The sequence below is a fragment of the Scomber scombrus genome, chromosome 2 (assembly GCF_963691925.1).
Source record: "Scomber scombrus chromosome 2, fScoSco1.1, whole genome shotgun sequence".
Classification (NCBI taxonomy): domain Eukaryota; kingdom Metazoa; phylum Chordata; class Actinopteri; order Scombriformes; family Scombridae; genus Scomber; species Scomber scombrus.
In genome coordinates this window covers 37,060,043-37,087,542 of record NC_084971.1, presented here as the reverse complement: position 1 = coordinate 37,087,542, position 27,500 = coordinate 37,060,043, and the positions used below count along the sequence as shown (strand labels likewise).

General features: G+C 46.5%; 1 protein-coding gene across 1 annotated transcript in view; it reads left to right on the top strand.

Annotated features, from left to right (window-relative positions):
- Window positions 1–27,500, top strand: part of LOC134000275 (calpain-2 catalytic subunit-like) — a 36,227-nt gene that overhangs the window by 3,672 nt on the left and 5,055 nt on the right. Inside the window, exons 4-18 of the mRNA XM_062439638.1 lie at window positions 1,902–2,035; window positions 4,727–4,895; window positions 5,412–5,495; window positions 8,298–8,383; window positions 9,833–9,907; window positions 10,077–10,237; window positions 11,792–11,961; window positions 12,403–12,414; window positions 12,527–12,738; window positions 12,826–12,862; window positions 13,860–13,925; window positions 13,994–14,051; window positions 14,129–14,193; window positions 14,412–14,480; window positions 26,648–26,726. Of these exons, the coding sequence (XP_062295622.1) occupies window positions 1,902–2,035; window positions 4,727–4,895; window positions 5,412–5,495; window positions 8,298–8,383; window positions 9,833–9,907; window positions 10,077–10,237; window positions 11,792–11,961; window positions 12,403–12,414; window positions 12,527–12,738; window positions 12,826–12,862; window positions 13,860–13,925; window positions 13,994–14,051; window positions 14,129–14,193; window positions 14,412–14,480; window positions 26,648–26,726 (1,477 nt within the window). The remainder of the gene's footprint in view (window positions 1–1,901; window positions 2,036–4,726; window positions 4,896–5,411; window positions 5,496–8,297; window positions 8,384–9,832; window positions 9,908–10,076; window positions 10,238–11,791; window positions 11,962–12,402; window positions 12,415–12,526; window positions 12,739–12,825; window positions 12,863–13,859; window positions 13,926–13,993; window positions 14,052–14,128; window positions 14,194–14,411; window positions 14,481–26,647; window positions 26,727–27,500) is intronic.

Here is a 27,500-nt window from a genome sequence, read left to right as displayed (position 1 = left end):
CCATCACCTGTCCATCACCTGTCCACCACCTATCCATCACCTGTCCACCACCTATCCATCACCTGTCCACCACCTGTCCATCACCTGTCCATCACCTGTCCATCACCTGTCCATCACCTGTCCACCACCTGTCCATCACCTGTCCATCACCTGTCCACCACCTATCCATCACCTGTCCATCACCTGTCCACCACCTGTCCATCACCTGTCCATCACCTGTCCACCACCTGTCCATCACCTGTCCATCACCTGTTTACCACCTGTCCACCACCTGTCCATCACCTGTCCATCACCTGTCCATCACCTGTCCGCCACCTGTCCACCACCTGTCCATCACCTGTCCATCACCTGTCCACCACCTGTCCATCACCTGTCCATCACCTGTCCACCTGTCCACCACCTGTCCATCACCTGTCCACCACCTGTCCACCACCTGTCAATCACCTGTCCATCACCTGTCCATCACCTGTCAATCACCTGTCCACCTTACCATCACCTGTCCATCACCTGTCCACCACCTGTCCACCACCTGTCCATCACCTGTCCATCACCTGTCCACCACCTGTCAATCACCTGTCCATCACCTGTCCATCACCTGTCCATCACCTGTCCACCTGTCAATCACCTGTCCACCTGTCCACCACCTGTCCACCACCTGTCCATCACCTGTCCACCACCTGTCAATCACCTGTCCATCACCTGTCCATCACCTGTCCACCAGCTGTCCACCTGTCAATCACCTGTCAATCACCTGTCCATCACCTGTCCATCACCTGTCCACCTGTCAATCACCTGTCCACCACCTGTCCACCACCTGTCCATCACCTGTCCACCACCTGTCAATCACCTGTCCACCACCTGTCCACCACCTGTCCACCACCTGTCCACCACCTATCCATCACCTGTCCACCACCTGTCAATCACCTGTCCATCACCTGTCCACCTGTCAATCACCTGTCCACCACCTGTCAATCACCTGTCCACCACCTGTCCATCACCTGTCCATCACCTGTCCACCAGCTGTCCACCAGCTGTCCACCTGTCAATCACCTGTCAATCACCTGTCCATCACCTGTCCACCTGTCAATCACCTGTCCACCACCTGTCCACCACCTGTCCATCACCTGTCCATCACCTGTCAATCACCTGTCCACCACCTGTCCACCACCTATCCATCACCTGTCCACCACCTGTCAATCACCTGTCCATCACCTGTCCACCACCTGTCAATCACCTGTCCATCACCTGTCAATCACCTGTCCATCACCTGTCCATCACCTGTCCATCACCTGTCCACCAGCTGTCCACCTGTCAATCACCTGTCCATCACCTGTCCACCTGTCAATCACCTGTCCACCACCTGTCCACCACCTGTCCATCACCTGTCCACCACCTGTCAATCACCTGTCCACCACCTGTCCACCACCTGTCCACCACCTGTCCACCACCTATCCATCACCTGTCCACCACCTGTCAATCACCTGTCCACCTGTCAATCACCTGTCCACCACCTGTCCATCACCTGTCCACCACCTGTCAATCACCTGTCCACCACCTGTCCATCACCTGTCCTTCACCTGTCCACCACCTGTCCATCACCTGTCCATCACCTGTCCACCACCTGTCCATCACCTGTCCACCACCTGTCCATCACCTGTCCATCACCTGTCCACCACCTGTCCATCACCTGTCCATCACCTGTCAATCACCTGTCCACCACCTGTCCATCACCTGTCCATCACCTGTCCACCACCTGTCCACCACCTGTCCATCACCTGTCCATCACCTGTCCATCACCTGTCCATCACCTGTCCACCACCTGTCCATCACCTGTCCACCACCTGTCTCTCTCTACCTGTCTGTCTCTACCTGTCTGTCTCTACCTGTCTGTCTCTCTGTAGTTCTGGCAGTTTGGTGAGTGGGTGGACGTTGTCGTTGACGACCGGCTGCCAGTCAGAAACGGAGAGCTGCTATTCGTCCACTCAGCAGAGGGGCGGGAGTTCTGGAGCGCTCTGCTGGAGAAAGCCTACGCCAAGTAAGTCTCCTCCCAGTATGACCAGTGTCTCCTCCCAGTATGACCACTGTCTCCTCCCAGTATGACCACTGTCTCCTCCCAGTATGACCAGTGTCTCCTCCCAGTATGACCACTGTCTCCTCCCAGTATGACCAGTGTCTCCTCCCAGTATGACCAGTGTCTCCTCCCAGTATGACCACTGTCTCCTCCCAGTATGACCAGTGTCTCCTCCCAGTATGACCAGTGTCGCCTCCCAGTATGACCAGTGTCTCCTCCCAGTATGACCAGTGTCTCCTCCCAGTATGACCAGTAACAAGTGATCATATATGTGTTTGTGTGGCCGCATTCTTCATTTATTTATGTAGAGACACACCCTGCTACACACACACACACACCCTGCTACACACACACACACCCTGCTACACACACACACACACTGCTACACACACACACCCTGCTACACACACACACACACACACACCCTGCCACACACACACACCCTGCTACACACACACACACCCTGCTACACACACACACACACACACACCCTGCTACACACACACACCCTGCTACACACACACACACACACACACACACCCTGCTACACACACACACACACACCCTGCCACACACACACACTGCTACACACACACACACCCTGCTACACACACAAACACACACACTCTGCTACACACACACACACACACACACACACACACACACACACACACACACACACACACACTCCTTTATTTACTGAGCACAGATCAGAGCAGCAGAGTGAAACTTGTTATAACTTTTATGTTCATACTGGTTTATATTCATACTGGTTTATGTTCATACTGGTTTATGTTCATACTGGTTTATATTCATACTGGTTTATATTCATACTGGTTTATGTTCATACTGGTTTATATTCATACTGGTTTATATTCATACTGGTTTATGTTCATACTGGTTTATGTTCATACTGGTTTATATTCATACTGGTTTATGTTCATACTGGTTTATGTTCATACTGGTTTATATTCATACTGGTTTATGTTCATACTGGTTTATGTTCATACTGGTTTATATTCATACTGGTTTATGTTCATACTGGTTTACGTTCATACTGGTTTACGTTCTTACTGGTTTATGTTCATACTGGTTTATGTTCATACTGGTTTATGTTCATACTGGTTTATGTTCATACTGGTTTATGTTCATACTGGTTTATGTTCTTACTGGTTTATGTTCATACTGGTTTATGTTCATACTGGTTTACGTTCATACTGGTTTACGTTCTTACTGGTTTATGTTCATACTGGTTTATATTCATACTGGTTTATGTTCATACTGGTTTACGTTCATACTGGTTTACGTTCTTACTGGTTTATGTTCATACTGGTTTATGTTCATACTGGTTTATGTTCATACTGGTTTATGTTCATACTGGTTTATGTTCATACTGGTTTATGTTCTTACTGGTTTATGTTCATACTGGTTTATGTTCATACTGGTTTACGTTCATACTGGTTTACGTTCTTACTGGTTTATGTTCATACTGGTTTATATTCATACTGGTTTATGTTCATACTGGTTTATATTCATACTGGTTTATGTTCATACTGGTTTATGTTCATACTGGTTTACGTTCTTACTGGTTTATGTTCATACTGGTTTATGTTCATACTGGTTTATGTTCATACTGGTTTATGTTCATACTGGTTTATGTTCATACTGGTTTATGTTCATACTGGTTTATGTTCATACTGGTTTATGTTCATACTGGTTTATATTCATACTGGTTTATGTTCATACTGGTTTATATTCATACTGGTTTATGTTCATACTGGTTTATGTTCATACTGGTTTATGTTCATACTGGTTTATGTTCATACTGGTTTATATTCATACTGGTTTATATTCATACTGGTTTATGTTCATACTGGTTTACGTTCATACTGGTTTACGTTCTTACTGGTTTATGTTCATACTGGTTTATGTTCATACTGGTTTATATTCATACTGGTTTATGTTCATACTGGTTTATATTCATACTGGTTTATATTCATACTGGTTTATGTTCATACTGGTTTATATTCATAATGGTTTATGTTCATACTGGTTTATGTTCATACTGGTTTATATTCATACTGGTTTATGTTCATACTGGTTTATATTCATACTGGTTTATGTTCATACTGGTTTATATTCATAATGGTTTATGTTCATACTGGTTTATGTTCATACTGGTTTATATTCATACTGGTTTATATTCATACTGGTTTATGTTCATACTGGTTTATATTCATACTGGTTTATATTCATACTGGTTTATATTCATACTGGTTTATGTTCATACTGGTTTATATTCATAATGGTTTATGTTCATACTGGTTTATGTTCATACTGGTTTATATTCATACTGGTTTATGTTCATACTGGTTTATATTCATACTGGTTTATATTCATACTGGTTTATGTTCATACTGGTTTATGTTCATACTGGTTTATATTCATACTGGTTTATATTCATACTGGTTTATGTTCATACTGGTTTATATTCATACTGGTTTATATTCATACTGGTTTATGTTCATACTGGTTTATATTCATACTGGTTTATGTTCATACTGGTTTATATTCATACTGGGAGTTTTACTGGTTATTGATTATAGCAGCCGTAGTGATATGTTTTGGGTCAGCTGACCTGTGATGTCACCGCAGGCTGAACGGTTGCTATGAGGCGTTGTCAGGGGGAACGACCACCGAGGGCTTTGAGGATTTCACCGGCGGCATCGCTGAGATCCACAACCTGGACCGACCGGACCCGCTTCTGTTCCACATCACCCAGAAAGCTCTGAGCCGAGGCTCCCTGATGGGCTGCTCCATCGACGTGAGACACTGATCAATAATCAATAATCAATGATAACGGAGCTGTGCTGATATCTGATCAGTCCATTGATGAAAAATGAATCATATATCATATTGATCAGTAATTACAATCATTTAAATCTTTAACAAACTGATCGATTATTGGAGGAAGTGATTAATAGGTGATCAATAGGTCATCAATAGGTGATTAATAGGTGATTAATAGGTGATCAATAGGTGATCAATAGGTGATCAATAGGTGATCGATAGATGATCGATAGGTCATCAATAGGTGATCAATAGGTGATCAATAGGTGATCAATAGGTGATCAATAGGTCATCAATAGGTCATCAATAGGTGATCGATAGGTGATCAATAGGTCATCAATAGGTCATCAATAGGTCATCAATAAGTGATCGATAGGTGATCAATAGGTGATCAATAGGTCATCAATAGGTCATCAATAGGTCATCAATAAGTGATCGATAGGTGATCGATAGGTGATCGATGATCAATAGGTGATTGATGATGTTTCAGATAACGAGCTCAGCGGACTCCGAGGCCGTCACCTCTCAGAAGCTGGTGAAAGGACACGCCTACTCTGTGACAGGTGCAGCTCAGGTGAGGACACGCCCACCACAGACCCCCCCAACACACCTGAGACACACCTGATACACACCTGATACACACCTGATACACACCTGATACACACCTGATACACACCTGATACACCTGATACACACCTGATACACACCTGATACACACCTGATACACCTGATACACCCCTGAGACACACCTGATACACACCTGAGACACACCTGATACACACCTGATACACCTGATACACCCCTGAGACACACCTGATACACACCTGATACACACCTGATACACACCTGATACACACCTGAGACACACCTGATACACACCTGATACACACCTGATACACCTGATACACCCCTGATACACACCTGATACACATCTGATACACACCTGATACACACCTGATACACCTGATACACCTGATACACACCTGATACACCTGATACACCTGATACACACCTGAGACACCCGACACACACCTGATAAACCTGAGACACCTGATACACACCTGAGACACCTGATACACACCTGAGACACACCTGATACACACCTGATACACACCTGAGACACACCTGAGACACACCTGAGACACCTGATACACACCTGAGACACACCTGATACACACCTGAGACACACCTGATACACACCTGAGACACACCTGAGACACACCTGAGACACCCGACACACACCTGATAAACCTGAGACACCTGATACACACCTGAGACACCTGATACACACCTGAGACACACCTGATACACACCTGAGACACACCTGAGACACACCTGAGACACCTGATACACACCTGAGACACACCTGATACACCTGAGACACCTGATACACACCTGAGACACACCTGATACACACCTGATACACCTGAGACACACCTGATACACACCTGAGACACCTGATACACACCTGAGACACACCTGAGACACACCTGAGACACACCTGAGACACCTGATACACCCGACACACACCTGATACACCTGATACACCCCTGATACACACCTGATACACCTGATACACCCGACACACACCTGATACACACCTGAGACACACCTGAGACACACCTGAGACACACCTGATACACACCTGAGACACCTGATACACACCTGAGACACACCTGATACAAACCTGATACACCCCTGATACACACCTGATACACCTGATACACCTGAGACACACCTGATACACCTGAGACACACCTGATACACACCTGAGACACCTGATACACACCTGAGACACACCTGAGACACACCTGAGACACACCTGAGACACACCTGATACACACCTGAGACACACCTGAGACACACCTGAGACACACCTGATACACACCTGAGACACCTGATACACACCTGAGACACACCTGAGACACACCTGAGACACACCTGAGACACACCTGAGACACACCTGAGACACCTGATACACCCGACACACACCTGATACACCTGATACACCTGATACACCTGAGACACACCTGATACACACCTGAGACACCTGATACACACCTGAGACACACCTGAGACACACCTGAGACACACCTGAGACACCTGATACACACCTGAGACACACCTGAGACACACCTGAGACACCTGATACACACCTGAGACACACCTGAGACACACCTGAGACACCTGATACACCCGACACACACCTGATACACCTGATACACCTGAGACACACCTGATACACCTGATACACCTGAGACACACCTGATACACACCTGAGACACCTGATACACACCTGAGACACACCTGATACACACCTGAGACACACCTGAGACACACCTGAGACACACCTGATACACACCTGAGACACCTGATACACACCTGAGACACACCTGAGACACACCTGAGACACACCTGAGACACCTGATACACCCGACACACACCTGATACACACCTGAGACACCTGATACACACCTGAGACACACCTGAGACACACCTGAGACACACCTGATACACACCTGAGACACCTGATACACACCTGAGACACACCTGAGACACACCTGATACACCTGATACACCTGATACACACCTGATACACACCTGATACACACCTGATACAAACCTGATACACCCCTGATACACACCTGATACACCTGATACACCTGAGACACACCTGATACACACCTGAGACACCTGATACACACCTGAGACACACCTGAGACACACCTGAGACACACCTGAGACACACCTGATACACACCTGAGACACACCTGAGACACACCTGAGACACACCTGATACACACCTGAGACACCTGATACACACCTGAGACACACCTGAGACACACCTGAGACACACCTGAGACACACCTGAGACACACCTGAGACACCTGATACACCCGACACACACCTGATACACCTGATACACCTGATACACCTGAGACACACCTGATACACCTGATACACCTGAGACACACCTGATACACACCTGAGACACCTGATACACACCTGAGACACACCTGATACACACCTGAGACACACCTGAGACACACCTGAGACACACCTGATACACACCTGAGACACCTGATACACACCTGAGACACACCTGAGACACACCTGAGACACACCTGATACACACCTGAGACACCTGAGACACACCTGAGACACACCTGATACACACCTGATACACCTGATACACCCCTGAGACACCTGATACACACCTGATACACACCTGATACACACCTGATACACACCTGATACACACCTGATACACACCTGAGACACCTGAGGAGCTGCTCTGTAGAGGGGCGGGGCTTCAGGACACTCATTGTCCAATGAAGTGTAACTCTGTCATCATGTGTGCTGTGATTGGCTGCAGGTGGAGTATCGCAGCAACATGGAGAAACTGATCCGGATCCGGAACCCCTGGGGACAGGTGGAGTGGACCGGAGCCTGGAGCGATGAGTGAGTACTAATACACACAGTACTGCATTATAATACACACAGTACTGCATTATAATACACAGAGTACACAGAGTACTGCATTATAATACACACAGTACTGCATTATAATACACACAGTACTGCATTATAATACACAGAGTACACAGAGTACTGCATATAATACACACAGTACACACAGTACCACATTATAATACACACAGTACACACAGTACCACATTATAATACACACAGTACTGCATTATAATACACACAGTACACACAGTACCACATTATAATACACACAGTACTGCATTATAATACACAGAGTACTACATTATAATACACACAGTACACACAGTACCACATTATAATACACAGAGTACTGCATTATAATACACACAGTGCACACAGTACTGCATTATAATACACACAGTGCACACAGTACCACATTATAATACACAGAGTACTGCATTATAATACACACAGTACACACAGTACCACATTATAATACACACAGTAGTGCATTATAATACACACAGTGCACACAGTACTACATTATAATACACACAGTACACAGAGTACTGCATTATAATACACAGAGTACACACAGTACTGCATTATAATACACACAGTACACACAGTACTGCATTATAATACACACAGTGCACACAGTACTACATTATAATACACACAGTACACAGAGTACTGCATTATAATACACAGAGTACACACAGTACTGCATTATAATACACACAGTACACACAGTACTGCATTATAATACACACAGTACACAGAGTACTGCATTATAATACACACAGTACTGCATTATAATACACACAGTACTGCATTATAATACACACAGTACTGCATTATAATACACACAGTACACAGAGTACCACATTATAATACACACAGTACTGCATTATAATACACACAGTACTGCATTATAATACACAGAGTACACAGAGTACTGCATATAATACACACAGTACACACAGTACCACATTATAATACACACAGTACTGCATTATAATACACAGAGTACTGCATTATAATACACACAGTGCACACAGTACTGCATTATAATACACACAGTACACACAGTACCACATTATAATACACAGAGTACTGCATTATAATACACACAGTGCACACAGTACTACATTATAATACACACAGTACACAGAGTACTGCATTATAATACACAGAGTACACACAGTACTGCATTATACTACACACAGTACACAGAGTACTGCATTATAATACACACAGTACACAGAGTACTGCATTATAATACACAAAGTACACACAGTACTGCATTATAATACACACAGTACTGCATTATAATACACACAGTACTGCATTATAATACACACAGTACACAGAGTACTGCATTATAATACACACAGTACTCAGAGTACTGCATTATAATACACACAGTACACAGAGACCTCACTGACTGTGTTGCAGGTCGGATCAGTGGCGTTATATCAGCGATGAGGATCGGGAACGTCTGAGTCATCGCTCAGAGGACGGAGAGTTCTGGTAAAACTTCTTTCACTTAACAGCCAGATATCACACTGTAGTACCGGTGTTAAATATATATATATATATATATATATAATATTTCATCAGTTACAGGTCCGGGTTCGGATCCGGGCCACGGGCCGTCTGTTAGTGGCCTCTGACCTAAACCCTGCACTCTGTCTTACAGGATGTCCTTCACTGACTTCCTGCGTCATTACTCTCGGCTGGAGATCTGTAACCTGACACCAGACGCTCTGAGTGACGACTCCGTCTCTAAGTGGGCTCTGTCCAAGTTTGAGGGCAGCTGGAGGAGAGGATCCACCGCCGGAGGCTGCAGGAACTTCCCCAGTGAGTCTGTGTGTCTTAACAAGTGAGGCCTAATGAGTGAGGCCTAATGAGTGAGGCCTAATGAGCGAGGCCTAATGAGCGAGGCCTAACAAGTGAGGCCTAATGAGTGAGGCCTAATGAGTGAGGCCTAATGAGTGAGGTCTAATGAGTGAGGCCTAATGAGTGAGGCCTAATGAGCGAGGCCTAATGAGCGAGGCCTAACAAGTGAGGCCTAATGAGTGAGGCCTAATGAGTGAGGCCTAATGAGTGAGGTCTAACGAGTGAGGCCTAATGAGTGAGGCCTAATGAGCGAGGCCTAACGAGTGAGGCCTAATGAGCGAGGTCTAATGAGTGAGGCCTAATGAGTGAGGCCTAATGAGCGAGGCCTAATGAGCGACGCCTAATGAGTGAGGCCTAATGAGCGAGGCCTAACGAGTGAGGTCTAATGAGTGAGGCCTAATGAGCGATGCCTAATGAGTGAGGCCTAATGAGTGAGGCCTAATGAGTGAGGCCTAATGAGCGAGGCCTAACGAGTGAGGTCTAATGAGTGAGGCCTAATGAGCGATGCCTAATGAGTGAGGCCTAATGAGTGAGGCCTAACGAGTGAGGTCTAACGAGTGAGGTCTAATGAGTGAGGCCTAATGAGTGAGGTCTAATGAGCGAGGCCTAATGAGCGAGGCCTAACGAGTGAGGTCTAACGAGTGAGGTCTAATGAGTGAGGCCTAATGAGTGAGGTCTAACGAGCGAGGCCTAACGAGCGAGGCCTAACAAGTGAGGCCTAATGAGCGAGGCCTATTGAGCGAGGCCTAATGAGTGAGGTCTAATGAGTGAGGTCTAATGAGCGAGGCCTAATGATTGAGGTCTAATGAGTGAGGTCTAACGAGTGAGGCCTAATGAGTGAGGTCTAATGAGTGAGGTCTAATGAGCGAGGCCTAATGATTGAGGTCTAATGAGTGAGGTCTAACGAGCGAGACCTAATGAGTGAGGCCTAATGAGCGAGGCCTAACAAGTGAGGCCTAATGAGCGAGGCCTAATGAGCGAGGCCTAATGAGTGAGGCCTAATGATTGAGGTCTAATGAGTGAGGTCTAACGAGCGAGACCTAATGAGTGAGGCCTAATGAGCGAGGCCTAACAAGTGAGGCCTAATGAGCGAGGCCTAATGAGCGAGGCCTAATGAGTGAGGCCTAATGAGTGAGGCCTAATGAGCGAGGCCTAATGAGTGAGGCCTAATGAGTGAGGCCTAACGAGCGAGGCCTAATGAGTGAGGCCTAATGAGTGAGGCCTAATGAGCGAGGCCTAATGAGTGAGGCCTAATGAGCGAGGCCTAATGAGCGAGGCCTAATGAGTGAGGCCTAATGAGTGAGGCCTAACGAGCGAGGTCTAACGAGCGAGACCTAATGAGTGAGGCCTAACGAGCGAGGCCTAATGAGCGAGGCCTAACGAGTGAGGCCTAATGAGCGAGGCCTAATGAGCGAGGCCTAATGAGTGTGGTTTAACTTCTGTGGCGGGTTTGGGGTTTGGTTTTGAGTTTTGTGGTCCGAGCATCTCTTCTCTCTCTGACTCTGTGACTCTCAGACTCGTTCTGGACCAATCCGCAGTTTGTAATCCGACTCGACGAGGAGGACGACGACCCCGGCGACGGCGAGGCGGGCTGCAGCTTTGTGGTCGGTCTGATCCAGAAGAACCGGCGCCGAATGAGAAAGATGGGCAAGGACATGCACACGATCGGCTTCGCCATCTACGAGGTGAGCAGTGGGGGGCAAAGAGCGGCCTGAGGGCCCAAATCCGGCCCTCCTATAAAAATATTTGGGGCTCATAAACCCACAACAGACAGAAACACTCGTAAATCCCAAAAATATGATCAGGTAACATCTTCCATGCTGACATGACATCCGTGTTCCCGCCTTGTTCCCTCCATGTTCCCTCCGTGTTCCCACCATGTTCCCACCGTGTTCCCTCCTCTCTGCAGAACAGTGGAACAGAGAACAGACGGACGGATCCACGTCCACCTTGAAGCTGAACTTTAGTAACCTGATGAGTTTAGCAGCAGAGTTCAGTCAGAACCTCACAGAGAACCTTAAAGAACACGAGCCTGATGAAATCCAGTGTAGAGCACAGAGAACAGTAGATTAGTAGAGTAGTGACGTTCCTCTGGAGTCTGACTCTTCTTCTTTGTTGTGTTTCAGGTTCCTGACGAGGTACGAAGGCGCCGTGACTCCAGACTTCAGCAGCTGCTCACTTCCTGTTGGTATCAGTATGTCACTTCCTGTCCTGTGCTGTTAGACACTGTGTTTTCTGTCCCGTCTTCAGTTTGGTGGTCAGAGGAACGTTCACCTCAACAGGAACTTCTTCCTGCGCCACGCCTCCGCCGCTCGCTCCGAAACCTTCATCAACCTGCGAGAGGTGTGCAGCCGCTTCGTGCTGCCGGCCGGAGAGTACCTGATCGTCCCGTCCACCTTCGAACCCAACGAGAACGGAGACTTCTGCGTCCGTGTGTTCTCTGAGAAGCAGGCCGACTTCCAGTAAGCTGAGCCTGAGGCTAACATGTATGTTAACACGTGTGCTAGCATGTTAGCGTGTTAGCGTGATGTGTGTGTCTGTGTCTGCAGAGAGCTCGATGACCCCGTGGAGTCCAGAGTGGAGAAGGTGAGACGATCACGCTGAAACATCTGCAGGTTTTATTTATTTTAAATATATTTTATTGAGCATCAGTGATACAGAACAATGCTCACACATTATTGTTTCCTTATTTTCTCCAAAGCTCTCCGTCAGGTTAGCGACGACTCACTTCCTTTTTCAAATCTTCTTTTCTGCGTTTCAGTTTTCGGTTCTCAGGTTGAAAAGCTTCAATAAAAATCATAAGAAAAAATGAGAATACTATATAAAATGAGTATATTGTGTTTAGTTACACACGGGCCAACCTTTGCTCCCCACATGCATCAATGAGCTTTGGCCCGGTTCACCACTTCAGACCAGGAAGTAACAGCTGCCATGATGAAGAGATAATCAGTGTTATTCTCTTGTTATTCTCAGAATGTTAAATCTGATAATAATACAAAAATAGATAGAAAACTTTTCTCTTCGCTATCAAACTTTTACAAGAGGAAGTTATTAAATTCAGTAATGATTCATTCTTTATGAAATGAAACTTTAAGTCTCACAGCTGCATCTCATTCATTAGTAATGATCAGCTGTGCAGGATAAACACACATACCTAACTACTTTGGCAGTGGTTTTTTCTTCTTCTTCACCTGAAACTCAGGTATGAATCATCACAGCTCAGCGCTTCCCTCTGATTCGTCTCTACAGATACCAAATATGGGCGTTGCTGCATTGGAGATCAATGTGAAGCCTCTGACGGTGTTTTAAAGATCACAGACCAACAGGACCAGTGTCCAGGTTTATTTTAGCATAGAATAGTGAGCTTCAGTTGTATTCTGCTTAGTTTTGCACAGGAAGTTCTGTCAGCGCTGTCTTCCCCAGCTCATCCAGTCTGTCCTGCTCATGTTCTTAAATAATAAAACACGCTCATTTATTCTTCAAATGAGTCTTTTTGAGTTGGAGGTTCTAACAGATCATGTAAACCAGAGATGAGGATCTGGGGTCTGCAGGTTTTAATGATCTGTGTGCGATGATGTCTCAGATCGAGGTGGACGAGGACGACGTGGACGAACGCTTCAGAGGATTATTCGGACAGCTGGCGGGACAGGTGAGCGTCCACACGTCTTCTTCATGTGTGACGTTAGCGGTGATCTGACGCTTGCTTCTGTGCTGCAGGACTGTGAGATCTCCGCCTTCGAGCTGCAGAAGATCCTCAACAAAGTGGTGACCAGACGTAAGAATCACTGTTCAAACCGCAGCTTATTGATCCGAGCCCATCGATAGACCCCACTGATCAATGTTCTCCCACAGGTTCTGACATTAAGACGAGCGGCTTCAGCATGGCGACGTGCCGTAACATGGTCAACCTGCTGGACGTATCCTTCCACCAAAGCTAGATCCTCTGTTCAGAACCTAGTGGCCAGGACAGGAACTGCAGCTGCTGATCAATCATTCTGATCAGAACTGAAATCAAATTAATTACCAACAATTCTGATCATTCATTCATCATTTTGGTAAAATTAGTGAAGCCAAACGATCATTTCAGCTTTTGTCTCACATTTTATTGATGAATGTTCTCCTGAGCTCTGAGCAGAAAGATGGCAGCGGGAAACTCGGACTGCTGGAGTTTAAAGTTCTGTGGACGAAGATCGAAAACTTCCTGGTGAGTCTGAGTCTGACTTCATTTAACCGAACTGCATTGGTAGGTTCATAAGGTTCTATGAGCTGGGAGCGCAGTGTTCTAGTAGGTTCATAAGGTTCTATGAGCTGGGAGCGCAGTGTTCTAGTAGGTTCATAAGGTTCTATGAGCTGGGAGCGCAGTGTTCTAGTAGGGTCATAAGGTTCTATGAGCTGGGAGAGCAGTGTTCTAGTAGGTTCATAAGGTTCTATGAGCTGGGAGAGCAGTGTTCTAGTAGGTTCATAAGGTTCTATGAGCTGGGAGAGCAGTGTTCTAGTAGGTTCATAAGGTTCTATGAGCTGGGAGCGCAGTGTTCTAGTAGGTTCATAAGGTTCTATGAGCTGGGAGCGCAGTGTTCTAGTAGGTTCATAAGGTTCTATGAGCTGGGAGCGCAGTGTTCTAGGTTCATAAGGTTCTATGAGCTGGGAGCACAGTGTTCTAGTAGGTTCATAAGGTTCTATGAGCTGGGAGCGCAGTGTTCTAGGTTCATAAGGTTCTATGAGCTGGGAGCGCAGTGTTCTAGTAGGTTCATATGGTTCTATGAGCTGGGAACACAGTGTTCTAGTAGGTTCATAAGGTTCTATGAGCTGGGAACACAGTGTTCTAGTAGGTTCATAAGGTTCTATGAGCTGGGAACACAGTGTTCTAGTAGGTTCATAAGGTTCTATGAGCTGGGAGCGCAGTGTTCTAGTAGGTTCATATGGTTCTATGAGCTGGGAGCGCAGTGTTCTAGTAGGTTCATAAGGTTCTATGAGCTGGGAGCGCAGTGTTCTAGGTTCATAAGGTTCTATGAGCTGGGAGCGCAGTGTTCTAGTAGGTTCATAAGGTTCTATGAGCTGGGAGCGCAGTGTTCTAGTAGGTTCATGAGGTTCTATGAGCTGGGAGCTCAGTGTTCTAGTAGGTTCTATGAGCTGGGAGCACAGTGTTCTAGTAGGTTCATAAGGTTCTATGAGCTGGGAGCGCAGTGTTCTAGTAGGTTCATAAGGTTCTATGAGCTGGGAGCGCAGTGTTCTAGGTTCATAAGGTTCTATGAGCTGGGAGCACAGTGTTCTAGTAGGTTCATAAGGTTCTATGAGCTGGGAGCGCAGTGTTCTAGTAAGTTCATGAGGTTCTATGAGCTGGGAGCGCAGTGTTCTAGTAGGTTCATGAGGTTCTATGAGCTGGAAGCGCAGTGTTCTAGTAGGTTCATAAGGTTCTATGAGCTGGGAGCGCAGTGTTCTAGTAGGTTCATAAGGTTCTATGAGCTGGGAGCGCAGTGTTCTAGTAGGTTCATAAGGTTCTATGAGTTGGGAGAGCAGTGTTCTAGTAGGTTCATAAGGTTCTATGAGCTGGGAGAGCAGTGTTCTAGTAGGTTCATGAGGTTCTATGAGCTGGGAGCACAGTGTTCTAGGTTCATAAGGTTCTATGAGCTGGGAGCACAGTGTTCTAGTAGGTTCATATGGTTCTATGAGCTGGGAGCGCAGTGTTCTAGGTTCATAAGGTTCTATGAGCTGGGAGCGCAGTGTTCTAGTAGGTTCATAAGGTTCTATGAGCTGGGAGCGCAGTGTTCTAGTAGGTTCATGAGGTTCTATGAGCTGGGAGCTCAGTGTTCTAGTAGGTTCTATGAGCTGGGAGCACAGTGTTCTAGTAGGTTCATAAGGTTCTATGAGCTGGGAGCGCAGTGTTCTAGTAGGTTCATAAGGTTCTATGAGCTGGGAGCGCAGTGTTCTAGTAGGTTCATAAGGTTCTATGAGCTGGGAGCGCAGTGTTCTAGTAGGTTCATAAGGTTCTATGAGCTGGGAGCGCAGTGTTCTAGTAGGTTCATAAGGTTCTATGAGCTGGAAGCGCAGTGTTCTAGTAGGTTCATGAGGTTCTATGAGCTGGAAGCGCAGTGTTCTAGTAGGTTCATAAGGTTCTATGAGCTGGGAGCGCAGTGTTCTAGTAGGTTCATGAGGTTCTATGAGCTGGGAGCGCAGTGTTCTAGTAGGTTCATGAGGTTCTATGAGCTGGAAGCGCAGTGTTCTAGTAGGTTCATAAGGTTCTATGAGCTGGGAGAGCAGTGTTCTAGTAGGTTCATAAGGTTCTATGAGCTGGGAGAGCAGTGTTCTAGTAGGTTCATGAGGTTCTATGAGCTGGGAGCACAGTGTTCTAGGTTCATAAGGTTCTATGAGCTGGGAGCACAGTGTTCTAGTAGGTTCATATGGTTCTATGAGCTGGGAGCACAGTGTTCTAGGTTCATAAGGTTCTATGAGCTGGGAGCGCAGTGTTCTAGTAGGTTCATAAGGTTCTATGAGCTGGGAGCGCAGTGTTCTAGTAGGTTCATGAGGTTCTATGAGCTGGGAGCTCAGTGTTCTAGTAGGTTCTATGAGCTGGGAGCACAGTGTTCTAGTAGGTTCATGAGGTTCTATGAGCTGGGAGCGCAGTGTTCTAGTAAATTCATGAGGTTCTATGAGCTGGGAGCGCAGTGTTCTAGTAGGTTCATAAGGTTCTATGAGCTGGGAGCTCAGTGTTCTAGTAGGTTCATGAGGTTCTATGAGCTGGGAGCACAGTGTTCTAGGTTCATAAGGTTCTATGAGCTGGGAGCACAGTGTTCTAGTAGGTTCATATGGTTCTATGAGCTGGGAGCGCAGTGTTCTAGGTTCATAAGGTTCTATGAGCTGGGAGCGCAGTGTTCTAGTAGGTTCATAAGGTTCTATGAGCTGGGAGCGCAGTGTTCTAGTAGGTTCATGAGGTTCTATGAGCTGGGAGCTCAGTGTTCTAGTAGGTTCTATGAGCTGGGAGCACAGTGTTCTAGTAGGTTCATAAGGTTCTATGAGCTGGGAGCGCAGTGTTCTAGTAGGTTCATAAGGTTCTATGAGCTGGGAGCGCAGTGTTCTAGTAGGTTCATAAGGTTCTATGAGCTGGGAGCACAGTGTTCTAGTAGGTTCATGAGGTTCTATGAGCTGGGAGCGCAGTGTTCTAGTAGGTTCATGAGGTTCTATGAGCTGGAAGCGCAGTGTTCTAGTAGGTTCATAAGGTTCTATGAGCTGGGAGAGCAGTGTTCTAGTAGGTTCATAAGGTTCTATGAGCTGGGAGAGCAGTGTTCTAGTAGGTTCATGAGGTTCTATGAGCTGGGAGCACAGTGTTCTAGGTTCATAAGGTTCTATGAGCTGGGAGCACAGTGTTCTAGTAGGTTCATATGGTTCTATGAGCTGGGAGCACAGTGTTCTAGGTTCATAAGGTTCTATGAGCTGGGAGCGCAGTGTTCTAGTAGGTTCATAAGGTTCTATGAGCTGGGAGCGCAGTGTTCTAGTAGGTTCATGAGGTTCTATGAGCTGGGAGCTCAGTGTTCTAGTAGGTTCTATGAGCTGGGAGCACAGTGTTCTAGTAGGTTCATGAGGTTCTATGAGCTGGGAGCGCAGTGTTCTAGTAAATTCATGAGGTTCTATGAGCTGGGAGCGCAGTGTTCTAGTAGGTTCATAAGGTTCTATGAGCTGGGAGCTCAGTGTTCTAGTAGGTTCATGAGGTTCTATGAGCTGGGAGCACAGTGTTCTAGGTTCATAAGGTTCTATGAGCTGGGAGCACAGTGTTCTAGTAGGTTCATATGGTTCTATGAGCTGGGAGCGCAGTGTTCTAGGTTCATAAGGTTCTATGAGCTGGGAGCGCAGTGTTCTAGTAGGTTCATAAGGTTCTATGAGCTGGGAGCGCAGTGTTCTAGTAGGTTCATGAGGTTCTATGAGCTGGGAGCTCAGTGTTCTAGTAGGTTCTATGAGCTGGGAGCACAGTGTTCTAGTAGGTTCATAAGGTTCTATGAGCTGGGAGCGCAGTGTTCTAGTAGGTTCATAAGGTTCTATGAGCTGGGAGCGCAGTGTTCTAGTAGGTTCATAAGGTTCTATGAGCTGGGAGCACAGTGTTCTAGTAGGTTCATAAGGTTCTATGAGCTGGGAGCGCAGTGTTCTAGTAGGTTCTATGAGCTGGGAGCTCAGTGTTCTAGGTTCATAAGGTTCTATGAGCTGGGAGCGCAGTGTTCTAGGTTCATAAGGTTCTATGAGCTGGGAGAGCAGTGTTCTAGTAGGTTGATGAGGTTCTATGAGCTGGGAGCGCAGTGTTCTAGTAGGTTCATAAGGTTCTATGAGCTGGGAGCACAGTGTTCTAGTAGGTTCATAAGGTTCTATGAGCTGGGAGCGCAGTGTTCTAGTAGGTTCTATGAGCTGGGAGCTCAGTGTTCTAGGTTCATAAGGTTCTATGAGCTGGGAGCGCAGTGTTCTAGGTTCATAAGGTTCTATGAGCTGGGAGAGCAGTGTTCTAGTAGGTTCATGAGGTTCTATGAACTGGTAGCGCAGTGTTCTAGTAGGTTCATAAGGTTCTATGAGCTGGGAGCGCAGTGTTCTAGTAGGTTCATGAGGTTCTATGAGCTGGGAGCACAGTGTTCTAGTAGGTTCATAAGGTTCTATGAGCTGGGAGCGCAGTGTTCTAGTAGGTTCATAAGGTTCTATGAGCTGGGAGCGCAGTGTTCTAGTAGGTTCATGAGGTTCTATGAGCTGGGAGCACAGTGTTCTAGTAGGTTCATAAGGTTCTATGAGCTGGGAGCGCAGTGTTCTGGTAGGTTCATGAGGTTCTATGAGCTGGGAGCGCAGTGTTCTAGTAGGTTCATAAGGTTCTATGAGCTGGGAGCGCAGTGTTCTAGTAGGTTCATAAGGTTCTATGAGCTGGGAGCGCAGTGTTCTAGTAGGTTCATAAGGTTCTATGAGCTGGAAGCGCAGTGTTCTAGTAGGTTCATGAGGTTCTATGAGCTGGAAGCGCAGTGTTCTAGTAGGTTCATAAGGTTCTATGAGCTGGGAGCGCAGTGTTCTAGTAGGTTCATAAGGTTCTATGAGCTGGGAGCGCAGTGTTCTAGTAGGTTCATAAGGTTCTATGAGCTGGGAGCTCAGTGTTCTAGTAGGTTCATGAGGTTCTATGAGCTGGGAGCGCAGTGTTCTAGGTTCATAAGGTTCTATGAGCTGGGAGCACAGTGTTCTAGTAGGTTCATGAGGTTCTATGAGCTGGGAGCGCAGTGTTCTAGTAAATTCATGAGGTTCTATGAGCTGGGAGCGCAGTGTTCTAGTAGGTTCATAAGGTTCTATGAGCTGGGAGCGCAGTGTTCTAGTAGGTTCATGAGGTTCTATGAGCTGGGAGCACAGTGTTCTAGGTTCATAAGGTTCTATGAGCTGGGAGCACAGTGTTCTAGTAGGTTCATATGGTTCTATGAGCTGGGAGCGCAGTGTTCTAGGTTCATAAGGTTCTATGAGCTGGGAGTGCAGTGTTCTAGTAGGTTCATAAGGTTCTATGAGCTGGGAGCGCAGTGTTCTAGTAGGTTCATGAGGTTCTATGAGCTGGGAGCTCAGTGTTCTAGTAGGTTCTATGAGCTGGGAGCACAGTGTTCTAGTAGGTTCATAAGGTTCTATGAGCTGGGAGCGCAGTGTTCTAGTAGGTTCATAAGGTTCTATGAGCTGGGAGCGCAGTGTTCTAGTAGGTTCATAAGGTTCTATGAGCTGGGAGCACAGTGTTCTAGTAGGTTCATAAGGTTCTATGAGCTGGGAGCGCAGTGTTCTAGTAGGTTCTATGAGCTGGGAGCTCAGTGTTCTAGGTTCATGAGGTTCTATGAGCTGGGAGCGCAGTGTTCTAGGTTCATAAGGTTCTATGAGCTGGGAGAGCAGTGTTCTAGTAGGTTGATGAGGTTCTATGAGCTGGGAGCGCAGTGTTCTAGTAGGTTCATAAGGTTCTATGAGCTGGTAGCGCAGTGTTCTAGTAGGTTCATAAGGTTCTATGAGCTGGGAGCGCAGTGTTCTGGTAGGTTCATAAGGTTCTATGAGCTGGGAGCGCAGTGTTCTAGTAGGTTCATAAGGTTCTATGAGCTGGGAGCGCAGTGTTCTAGTAGGTTCATAAGGTTCTATGAGCTGGGAGCGCAGTGTTCTAGGTTCATAAGGTTCTATGAGCTGGTAGCGCAGTGTTCTAGTAGGTTCATAAGGTTCTATGAGCTGGGAGCGCAGTGTTCTAGTAGGTTCATGAGGTTCTATGAGCTGGGAGCGCAGTGTTCTAGTAGGTTCATAAGGTTCTATGAGCTGGGAGCGCAGTGTTCTAGTAGGTTCATAAGGTTCTATGAGCTGGGAGCGCAGTGTTCTGGTAGGTTCATGAGGTTCTATGAGCTGGGAGCGCAGTGTTCTAGTAGGTTCATGAGGTTCTATGAGCTGGGAGCTCAGTGTTCTAGTAGGTTCATGAGGTTCTATGAGCTGGGAAAGCAGTGTTCTAGTAGGTTCATGAGGTTCTATGAACTGGTAGCGCAGTGTTCTAGTAGGTTCATAAGGTTCTATGAGCTGGGAGCGCAGTGTTCTAGTAGGTTCATGAGGTTCTATGAGCTGGGAGCACAGTGTTCTAGTAGGTTCATAAGGTTCTATGAGCTGGGAGCGCAGTGTTCTGGTAGGTTCATGAGGTTCTATGAGCTGGGAGCACAGTGTTCTAGTAGGTTCATAAGGTTCTATGAGCTGGGAGCACAGTGTTCTAGTAGGTTCATAAGGTTCTATGAGCTGGGAGCGCAGTGTTCTAGTAGGTTCATGAGGTTCTATGAACTGGTAGCGCAGTGTTCTAGTAGGTTCATAAGGTTCTATGAGCTGGGAGCGCAGTGTTCTAGTAGGTTCATAAGGTTCTATGAGCTGGGAGCGCAGTGTTCTAGTAGGTTCATAAGGTTCTATGAGCTGGAAGCGCAGTGTTCTAGTAGGTTCATGAGGTTCTATGAGCTGGAAGCGCAGTGTTCTAGTAGGTTCATAAGGTTCTATGAGCTGGGAGCGCAGTGTTCTAGTAGGTTCATAAGGTTCTATGAGCTGGGAGCGCAGTGTTCTAGTAGGTTCATAAGGTTCTATGAGCTGGGAGCTCAGTGTTCTAGTAGGTTCATGAGGTTCTATGAGCTGGGAGCGCAGTGTTCTAGGTTCATAAGGTTCTATGAGCTGGGAGCACAGTGTTCTAGTAGGTTCATGAGGTTCTATGAGCTGGGAGCGCAGTGTTCTAGTAAATTCATGAGGTTCTATGAGCTGGGAGCGCAGTGTTCTAGTAGGTTCATAAGGTTCTATGAGCTGGGAGCGCAGTGTTCTAGTAGGTTCATGAGGTTCTATGAGCTGGGAGCACAGTGTTCTAGGTTCATAAGGTTCTATGAGCTGGGAGCACAGTGTTCTAGTAGGTTCATATGGTTCTATGAGCTGGGAGCGCAGTGTTCTAGGTTCATAAGGTTCTATGAGCTGGGAGCGCAGTGTTCTAGTAGGTTCATAAGGTTCTATGAGCTGGGAGCGCAGTGTTCTAGTAGGTTCATGAGGTTCTATGAGCTGGGAGCTCAGTGTTCTAGTAGGTTCTATGAGCTGGGAGCACAGTGTTCTAGTAGGTTCATAAGGTTCTATGAGCTGGGAGCGCAGTGTTCTAGTAGGTTCATAAGGTTCTATGAGCTGGGAGCGCAGTGTTCTAGTAGGTTCATAAGGTTCTATGAGCTGGGAGCACAGTGTTCTAGTAGGTTCATAAGGTTCTATGAGCTGGGAGCGCAGTGTTCTAGTAGGTTCTATGAGCTGGGAGCTCAGTGTTCTAGGTTCATAAGGTTCTATGAGCTGGGAGCGCAGTGTTCTAGGTTCATAAGGTTCTATGAGCTGGGAGAGCAGTGTTCTAGTAGGTTGATGAGGTTCTATGAGCTGGGAGCGCAGTGTTCTAGTAGGTTCATAAGGTTCTATGAGCTGGGAGCGCAGTGTTCTAGTAGGTTCATAAGGTTCTATGAGCTGGGAGCGCAGTGTTCTAGTAGGTTCATGAGGTTCTATGAGCTGGGAGCACAGTGTTCTAGTAGGTTCATAAGGTTCTATGAGCTGGGAGCGCAGTGTTCTGGTAGGTTCATGAGGTTCTATGAGCTGGGAGCGCAGTGTTCTAGTAGGTTCATAAGGTTCTATGAGCTGGGAGCGCAGTGTTCTAGTAGGTTCATAAGGTTCTATGAGCTGGGAGCGCAGTGTTCTAGTAGGTTCATAAGGTTCTATGAGCTGGAAGCGCAGTGTTCTAGTAGGTTCATGAGGTTCTATGAGCTGGAAGCGCAGTGTTCTAGTAGGTTCATAAGGTTCTATGAGCTGGGAGCGCAGTGTTCTAGTAGGTTCATAAGGTTCTATGAGCTGGGAGCGCAGTGTTCTAGTAGGTTCATAAGGTTCTATGAGCTGGGAGCTCAGTGTTCTAGTAGGTTCATGAGGTTCTATGAGCTGGGAGCGCAGTGTTCTAGGTTCATAAGGTTCTATGAGCTGGGAGCACAGTGTTCTAGTAGGTTCATGAGGTTCTATGAGCTGGGAGCGCAGTGTTCTAGTAAATTCATGAGGTTCTATGAGCTGGGAGCGCAGTGTTCTAGTAGGTTCATAAGGTTCTATGAGCTGGGAGCGCAGTGTTCTAGTAGGTTCATGAGGTTCTATGAGCTGGGAGCACAGTGTTCTAGGTTCATAAGGTTCTATGAGCTGGGAGCACAGTGTTCTAGTAGGTTCATATGGTTCTATGAGCTGGGAGCGCAGTGTTCTAGGTTCATAAGGTTCTATGAGCTGGGAGTGCAGTGTTCTAGTAGGTTCATAAGGTTCTATGAGCTGGGAGCGCAGTGTTCTAGTAGGTTCATGAGGTTCTATGAGCTGGGAGCTCAGTGTTCTAGTAGGTTCTATGAGCTGGGAGCACAGTGTTCTAGTAGGTTCATAAGGTTCTATGAGCTGGGAGCGCAGTGTTCTAGTAGGTTCATAAGGTTCTATGAGCTGGGAGCGCAGTGTTCTAGTAGGTTCATAAGGTTCTATGAGCTGGGAGCACAGTGTTCTAGTAGGTTCATAAGGTTCTATGAGCTGGGAGCGCAGTGTTCTAGTAGGTTCTATGAGCTGGGAGCTCAGTGTTCTAGGTTCATGAGGTTCTATGAGCTGGGAGCGCAGTGTTCTAGGTTCATAAGGTTCTATGAGCTGGGAGAGCAGTGTTCTAGTAGGTTGATGAGGTTCTATGAGCTGGGAGCGCAGTGTTCTAGTAGGTTCATAAGGTTCTATGAGCTGGTAGCGCAGTGTTCTAGTAGGTTCATAAGGTTCTATGAGCTGGGAGCGCAGTGTTCTGGTAGGTTCATAAGGTTCTATGAGCTGGGAGCGCAGTGTTCTAGTAGGTTCATAAGGTTCTATGAGCTGGGAGCGCAGTGTTCTAGTAGGTTCATAAGGTTCTATGAGCTGGGAGCGCAGTGTTCTAGGTTCATAAGGTTCTATGAGCTGGTAGCGCAGTGTTCTAGTAGGTTCATAAGGTTCTATGAGCTGGGAGCGCAGTGTTCTAGTAGGTTCATGAGGTTCTATGAGCTGGGAGCGCAGTGTTCTAGTAGGTTCATAAGGTTCTATGAGCTGGGAGCGCAGTGTTCTAGTAGGTTCATAAGGTTCTATGAGCTGGGAGCGCAGTGTTCTGGTAGGTTCATGAGGTTCTATGAGCTGGGAGCGCAGTGTTCTAGTAGGTTCATGAGGTTCTATGAGCTGGGAGCTCAGTGTTCTAGTAGGTTCATGAGGTTCTATGAGCTGGGAAAGCAGTGTTCTAGTAGGTTCATGAGGTTCTATGAACTGGTAGCGCAGTGTTCTAGTAGGTTCATAAGGTTCTATGAGCTGGGAGCGCAGTGTTCTAGTAGGTTCATGAGGTTCTATGAGCTGGGAGCACAGTGTTCTAGTAGGTTCATAAGGTTCTATGAGCTGGGAGCGCAGTGTTCTGGTAGGTTCATGAGGTTCTATGAGCTGGGAGCACAGTGTTCTAGTAGGTTCATAAGGTTCTATGAGCTGGGAGCACAGTGTTCTAGTAGGTTCATAAGGTTCTATGAGCTGGGAGCGCAGTGTTCTAGTAGGTTCATGAGGTTCTATGAACTGGTAGCGCAGTGTTCTAGTAGGTTCATAAGGTTCTATGAGCTGGGAGCGCAGTGTTCTAGTAGGTTCATAAGGTTCTATGAGCTGGGAGCGCAGTGTTCTAGTAGGTTCATAAGGTTCTATGAGCTGGAAGCGCAGTGTTCTAGTAGGTTCATGAGGTTCTATGAGCTGGAAGCGCAGTGTTCTAGTAGGTTCATAAGGTTCTATGAGCTGGGAGCGCAGTGTTCTAGTAGGTTCATAAGGTTCTATGAGCTGGGAGCGCAGTGTTCTAGTAGGTTCATAAGGTTCTATGAGCTGGGAGCTCAGTGTTCTAGTAGGTTCATGAGGTTCTATGAGCTGGGAGCGCAGTGTTCTAGGTTCATAAGGTTCTATGAGCTGGGAGCACAGTGTTCTAGTAGGTTCATGAGGTTCTATGAGCTGGGAGCGCAGTGTTCTAGTAAATTCATGAGGTTCTATGAGCTGGGAGCGCAGTGTTCTAGTAGGTTCATAAGGTTCTATGAGCTGGGAGCGCAGTGTTCTAGTAGGTTCATGAGGTTCTATGAGCTGGGAGCACAGTGTTCTAGGTTCATAAGGTTCTATGAGCTGGGAGCACAGTGTTCTAGTAGGTTCATATGGTTCTATGAGCTGGGAGCGCAGTGTTCTAGGTTCATAAGGTTCTATGAGCTGGGAGCGCAGTGTTCTAGTAGGTTCATAAGGTTCTATGAGCTGGGAGCGCAGTGTTCTAGTAGGTTCATGAGGTTCTATGAGCTGGGAGCTCAGTGTTCTAGTAGGTTCTATGAGCTGGGAGCACAGTGTTCTAGTAGGTTCATAAGGTTCTATGAGCTGGGAGCGCAGTGTTCTAGTAGGTTCATAAGGTTCTATGAGCTGGGAGCGCAGTGTTCTAGTAGGTTCATAAGGTTCTATGAGCTGGGAGCACAGTGTTCTAGTAGGTTCATAAGGTTCTATGAGCTGGGAGCGCAGTGTTCTAGTAGGTTCTATGAGCTGGGAGCTCAGTGTTCTAGGTTCATAAGGTTCTATGAGCTGGGAGCGCAGTGTTCTAGGTTCATAAGGTTCTATGAGCTGGGAGAGCAGTGTTCTAGTAGGTTGATGAGGTTCTATGAGCTGGGAGCGCAGTGTTCTAGTAGGTTCATAAGGTTCTATGAGCTGGTAGCGCAGTGTTCTAGTAGGTTCATAAGGTTCTATGAGCTGGGAGCGCAGTGTTCTGGTAGGTTCATAAGGTTCTATGAGCTGGGAGCGCAGTGTTCTAGTAGGTTCATAAGGTTCTATGAGCTGGGAGCGCAGTGTTCTAGTAGGTTCATAAGGTTCTATGAGCTGGGAGCGCAGTGTTCTAGGTTCATAAGGTTCTATGAGCTGGTAGCGCAGTGTTCTAGTAGGTTCATAAGGTTCTATGAGCTGGGAGCGCAGTGTTCTAGTAGGTTCATGAGGTTCTATGAGCTGGGAGCGCAGTGTTCTAGTAGGTTCATAAGGTTCTATGAGCTGGGAGCGCAGTGTTCTAGTAGGTTCATAAGGTTCTATGAGCTGGGAGCGCAGTGTTCTGGTAGGTTCATGAGGTTCTATGAGCTGGGAGCGCAGTGTTCTAGTAGGTTCATGAGGTTCTATGAGCTGGGAGCTCAGTGTTCTAGTAGGTTCATGAGGTTCTATGAGCTGGGAGAGCAGTGTTCTAGTAGGTTCATGAGGTTCTATGAACTGGTAGCGCAGTGTTCTAGTAGGTTCATAAGGTTCTATGAGCTGGGAGCGCAGTGTTCTAGTAGGTTCATGAGGTTCTATGAGCTGGGAGCACAGTGTTCTAGTAGGTTCATAAGGTTCTATGAGCTGGGAGCGCAGTGTTCTGGTAGGTTCATGAGGTTCTATGAGCTGGGAGCACAGTGTTCTAGTAGGTTCATAAGGTTCTATGAGCTGGGAGCGCAGTGTTCTAGTAGGTTCATGAGGTTCTATGAGCTGGGAGCTCAGTGTTCTAGTAGGTTCATGAGGTTCTATGAGTTGGGAGCGCAGTGTTCTAGTAGGTTCATAAGGTTCTATGAGCTGGGAGCACAGTGTTCTAGGTTCATAAGGTTCTATGAGCTGGGAGCGCAGTGTTCTAGTAGGTTCATAAGGTTCTATGAGCTGGGAGAGCAGTGTTCTAGTAGGTTCATGAGGTTCTATGAGCTGGGAGCGCAGTGTTCTAGTAGGTTCATGAGGTTCTATGAGCTGGGAGCGCAGTGTTCTAGGTTCATGAGGTTCTAACTGAGTCTGACTTCATTGAACCAAATGAAGCTGCTGTCTCTGCATCTGAGTGACTGAGTGATGTTTGTGTGGCAGAGTATTTACCGTAAGAAGGACGAGGATAACTCCGGGACGATGAGCTCCACAGAGACGAGGACGGCCGTAGAAGAAGCCGGTAAAACTCGATGTTTCATTTCAGCTGATTTTAAACAATAGTTTAGTTTAGTTTAGTTTAGAGTGGAACCGACATGTAAACACTGAGTCCTCCGGTGCCGTCGTACTGACCCTCAGACTGCTGCTGATGTGGTAATGAGAGGGTCAGTACACAGGAAGTCCAGTGTGTAACTAGTGTGTAGTTAGTGTGTGTTTAGTGTGTAACTAGTGTGTGTTTAGTGTGTAACTAGTGTGTGTTTAGTGTGTGTAACTAGTGTGTATTTAACGTGTGTAATTAGTGTGTGTTTAATGTGTGTAACTAGTGTGTATTTAACGTGTGTAATTAGTGTGTGTTTAACGTGTGTAACTAGTGTGTATTTAACGTGTGTAACTAGTGTGTGTTTAATGTGTGTAACTAGTGTGTATTTAACGTGTGTAACTAGTGTGTAGTTAGTGTGTAACTAGTGTGTAGTTAGTGTGTAGTTAGTGTGTGTTTAGTGTGTAGTTAGTGTGTGTTTAGTGTGTAACTAGTGTGTGTTTAATGTGTAACTAGTGTGTGTTTAGTGTGTAACTAGTGTGTATTTAACGTGTGTAACTAGTGTGTATTTAACGTGTGTAACTAGTGTGTGTTTAATGTGTGTAACTAGTGTGTGTTTAACGTGTGTAACTAGTGTGTAGTTAGTGTGTAACTAGTGTGTAGTTAGTGTGTGTTTAATGTGTAACTAGTGTGTGTTTAGTGTGTAACTAGTGTGTATTTAACGTGTGTAACTAGTGTGTAGTTAGTGTGTAACTAGTG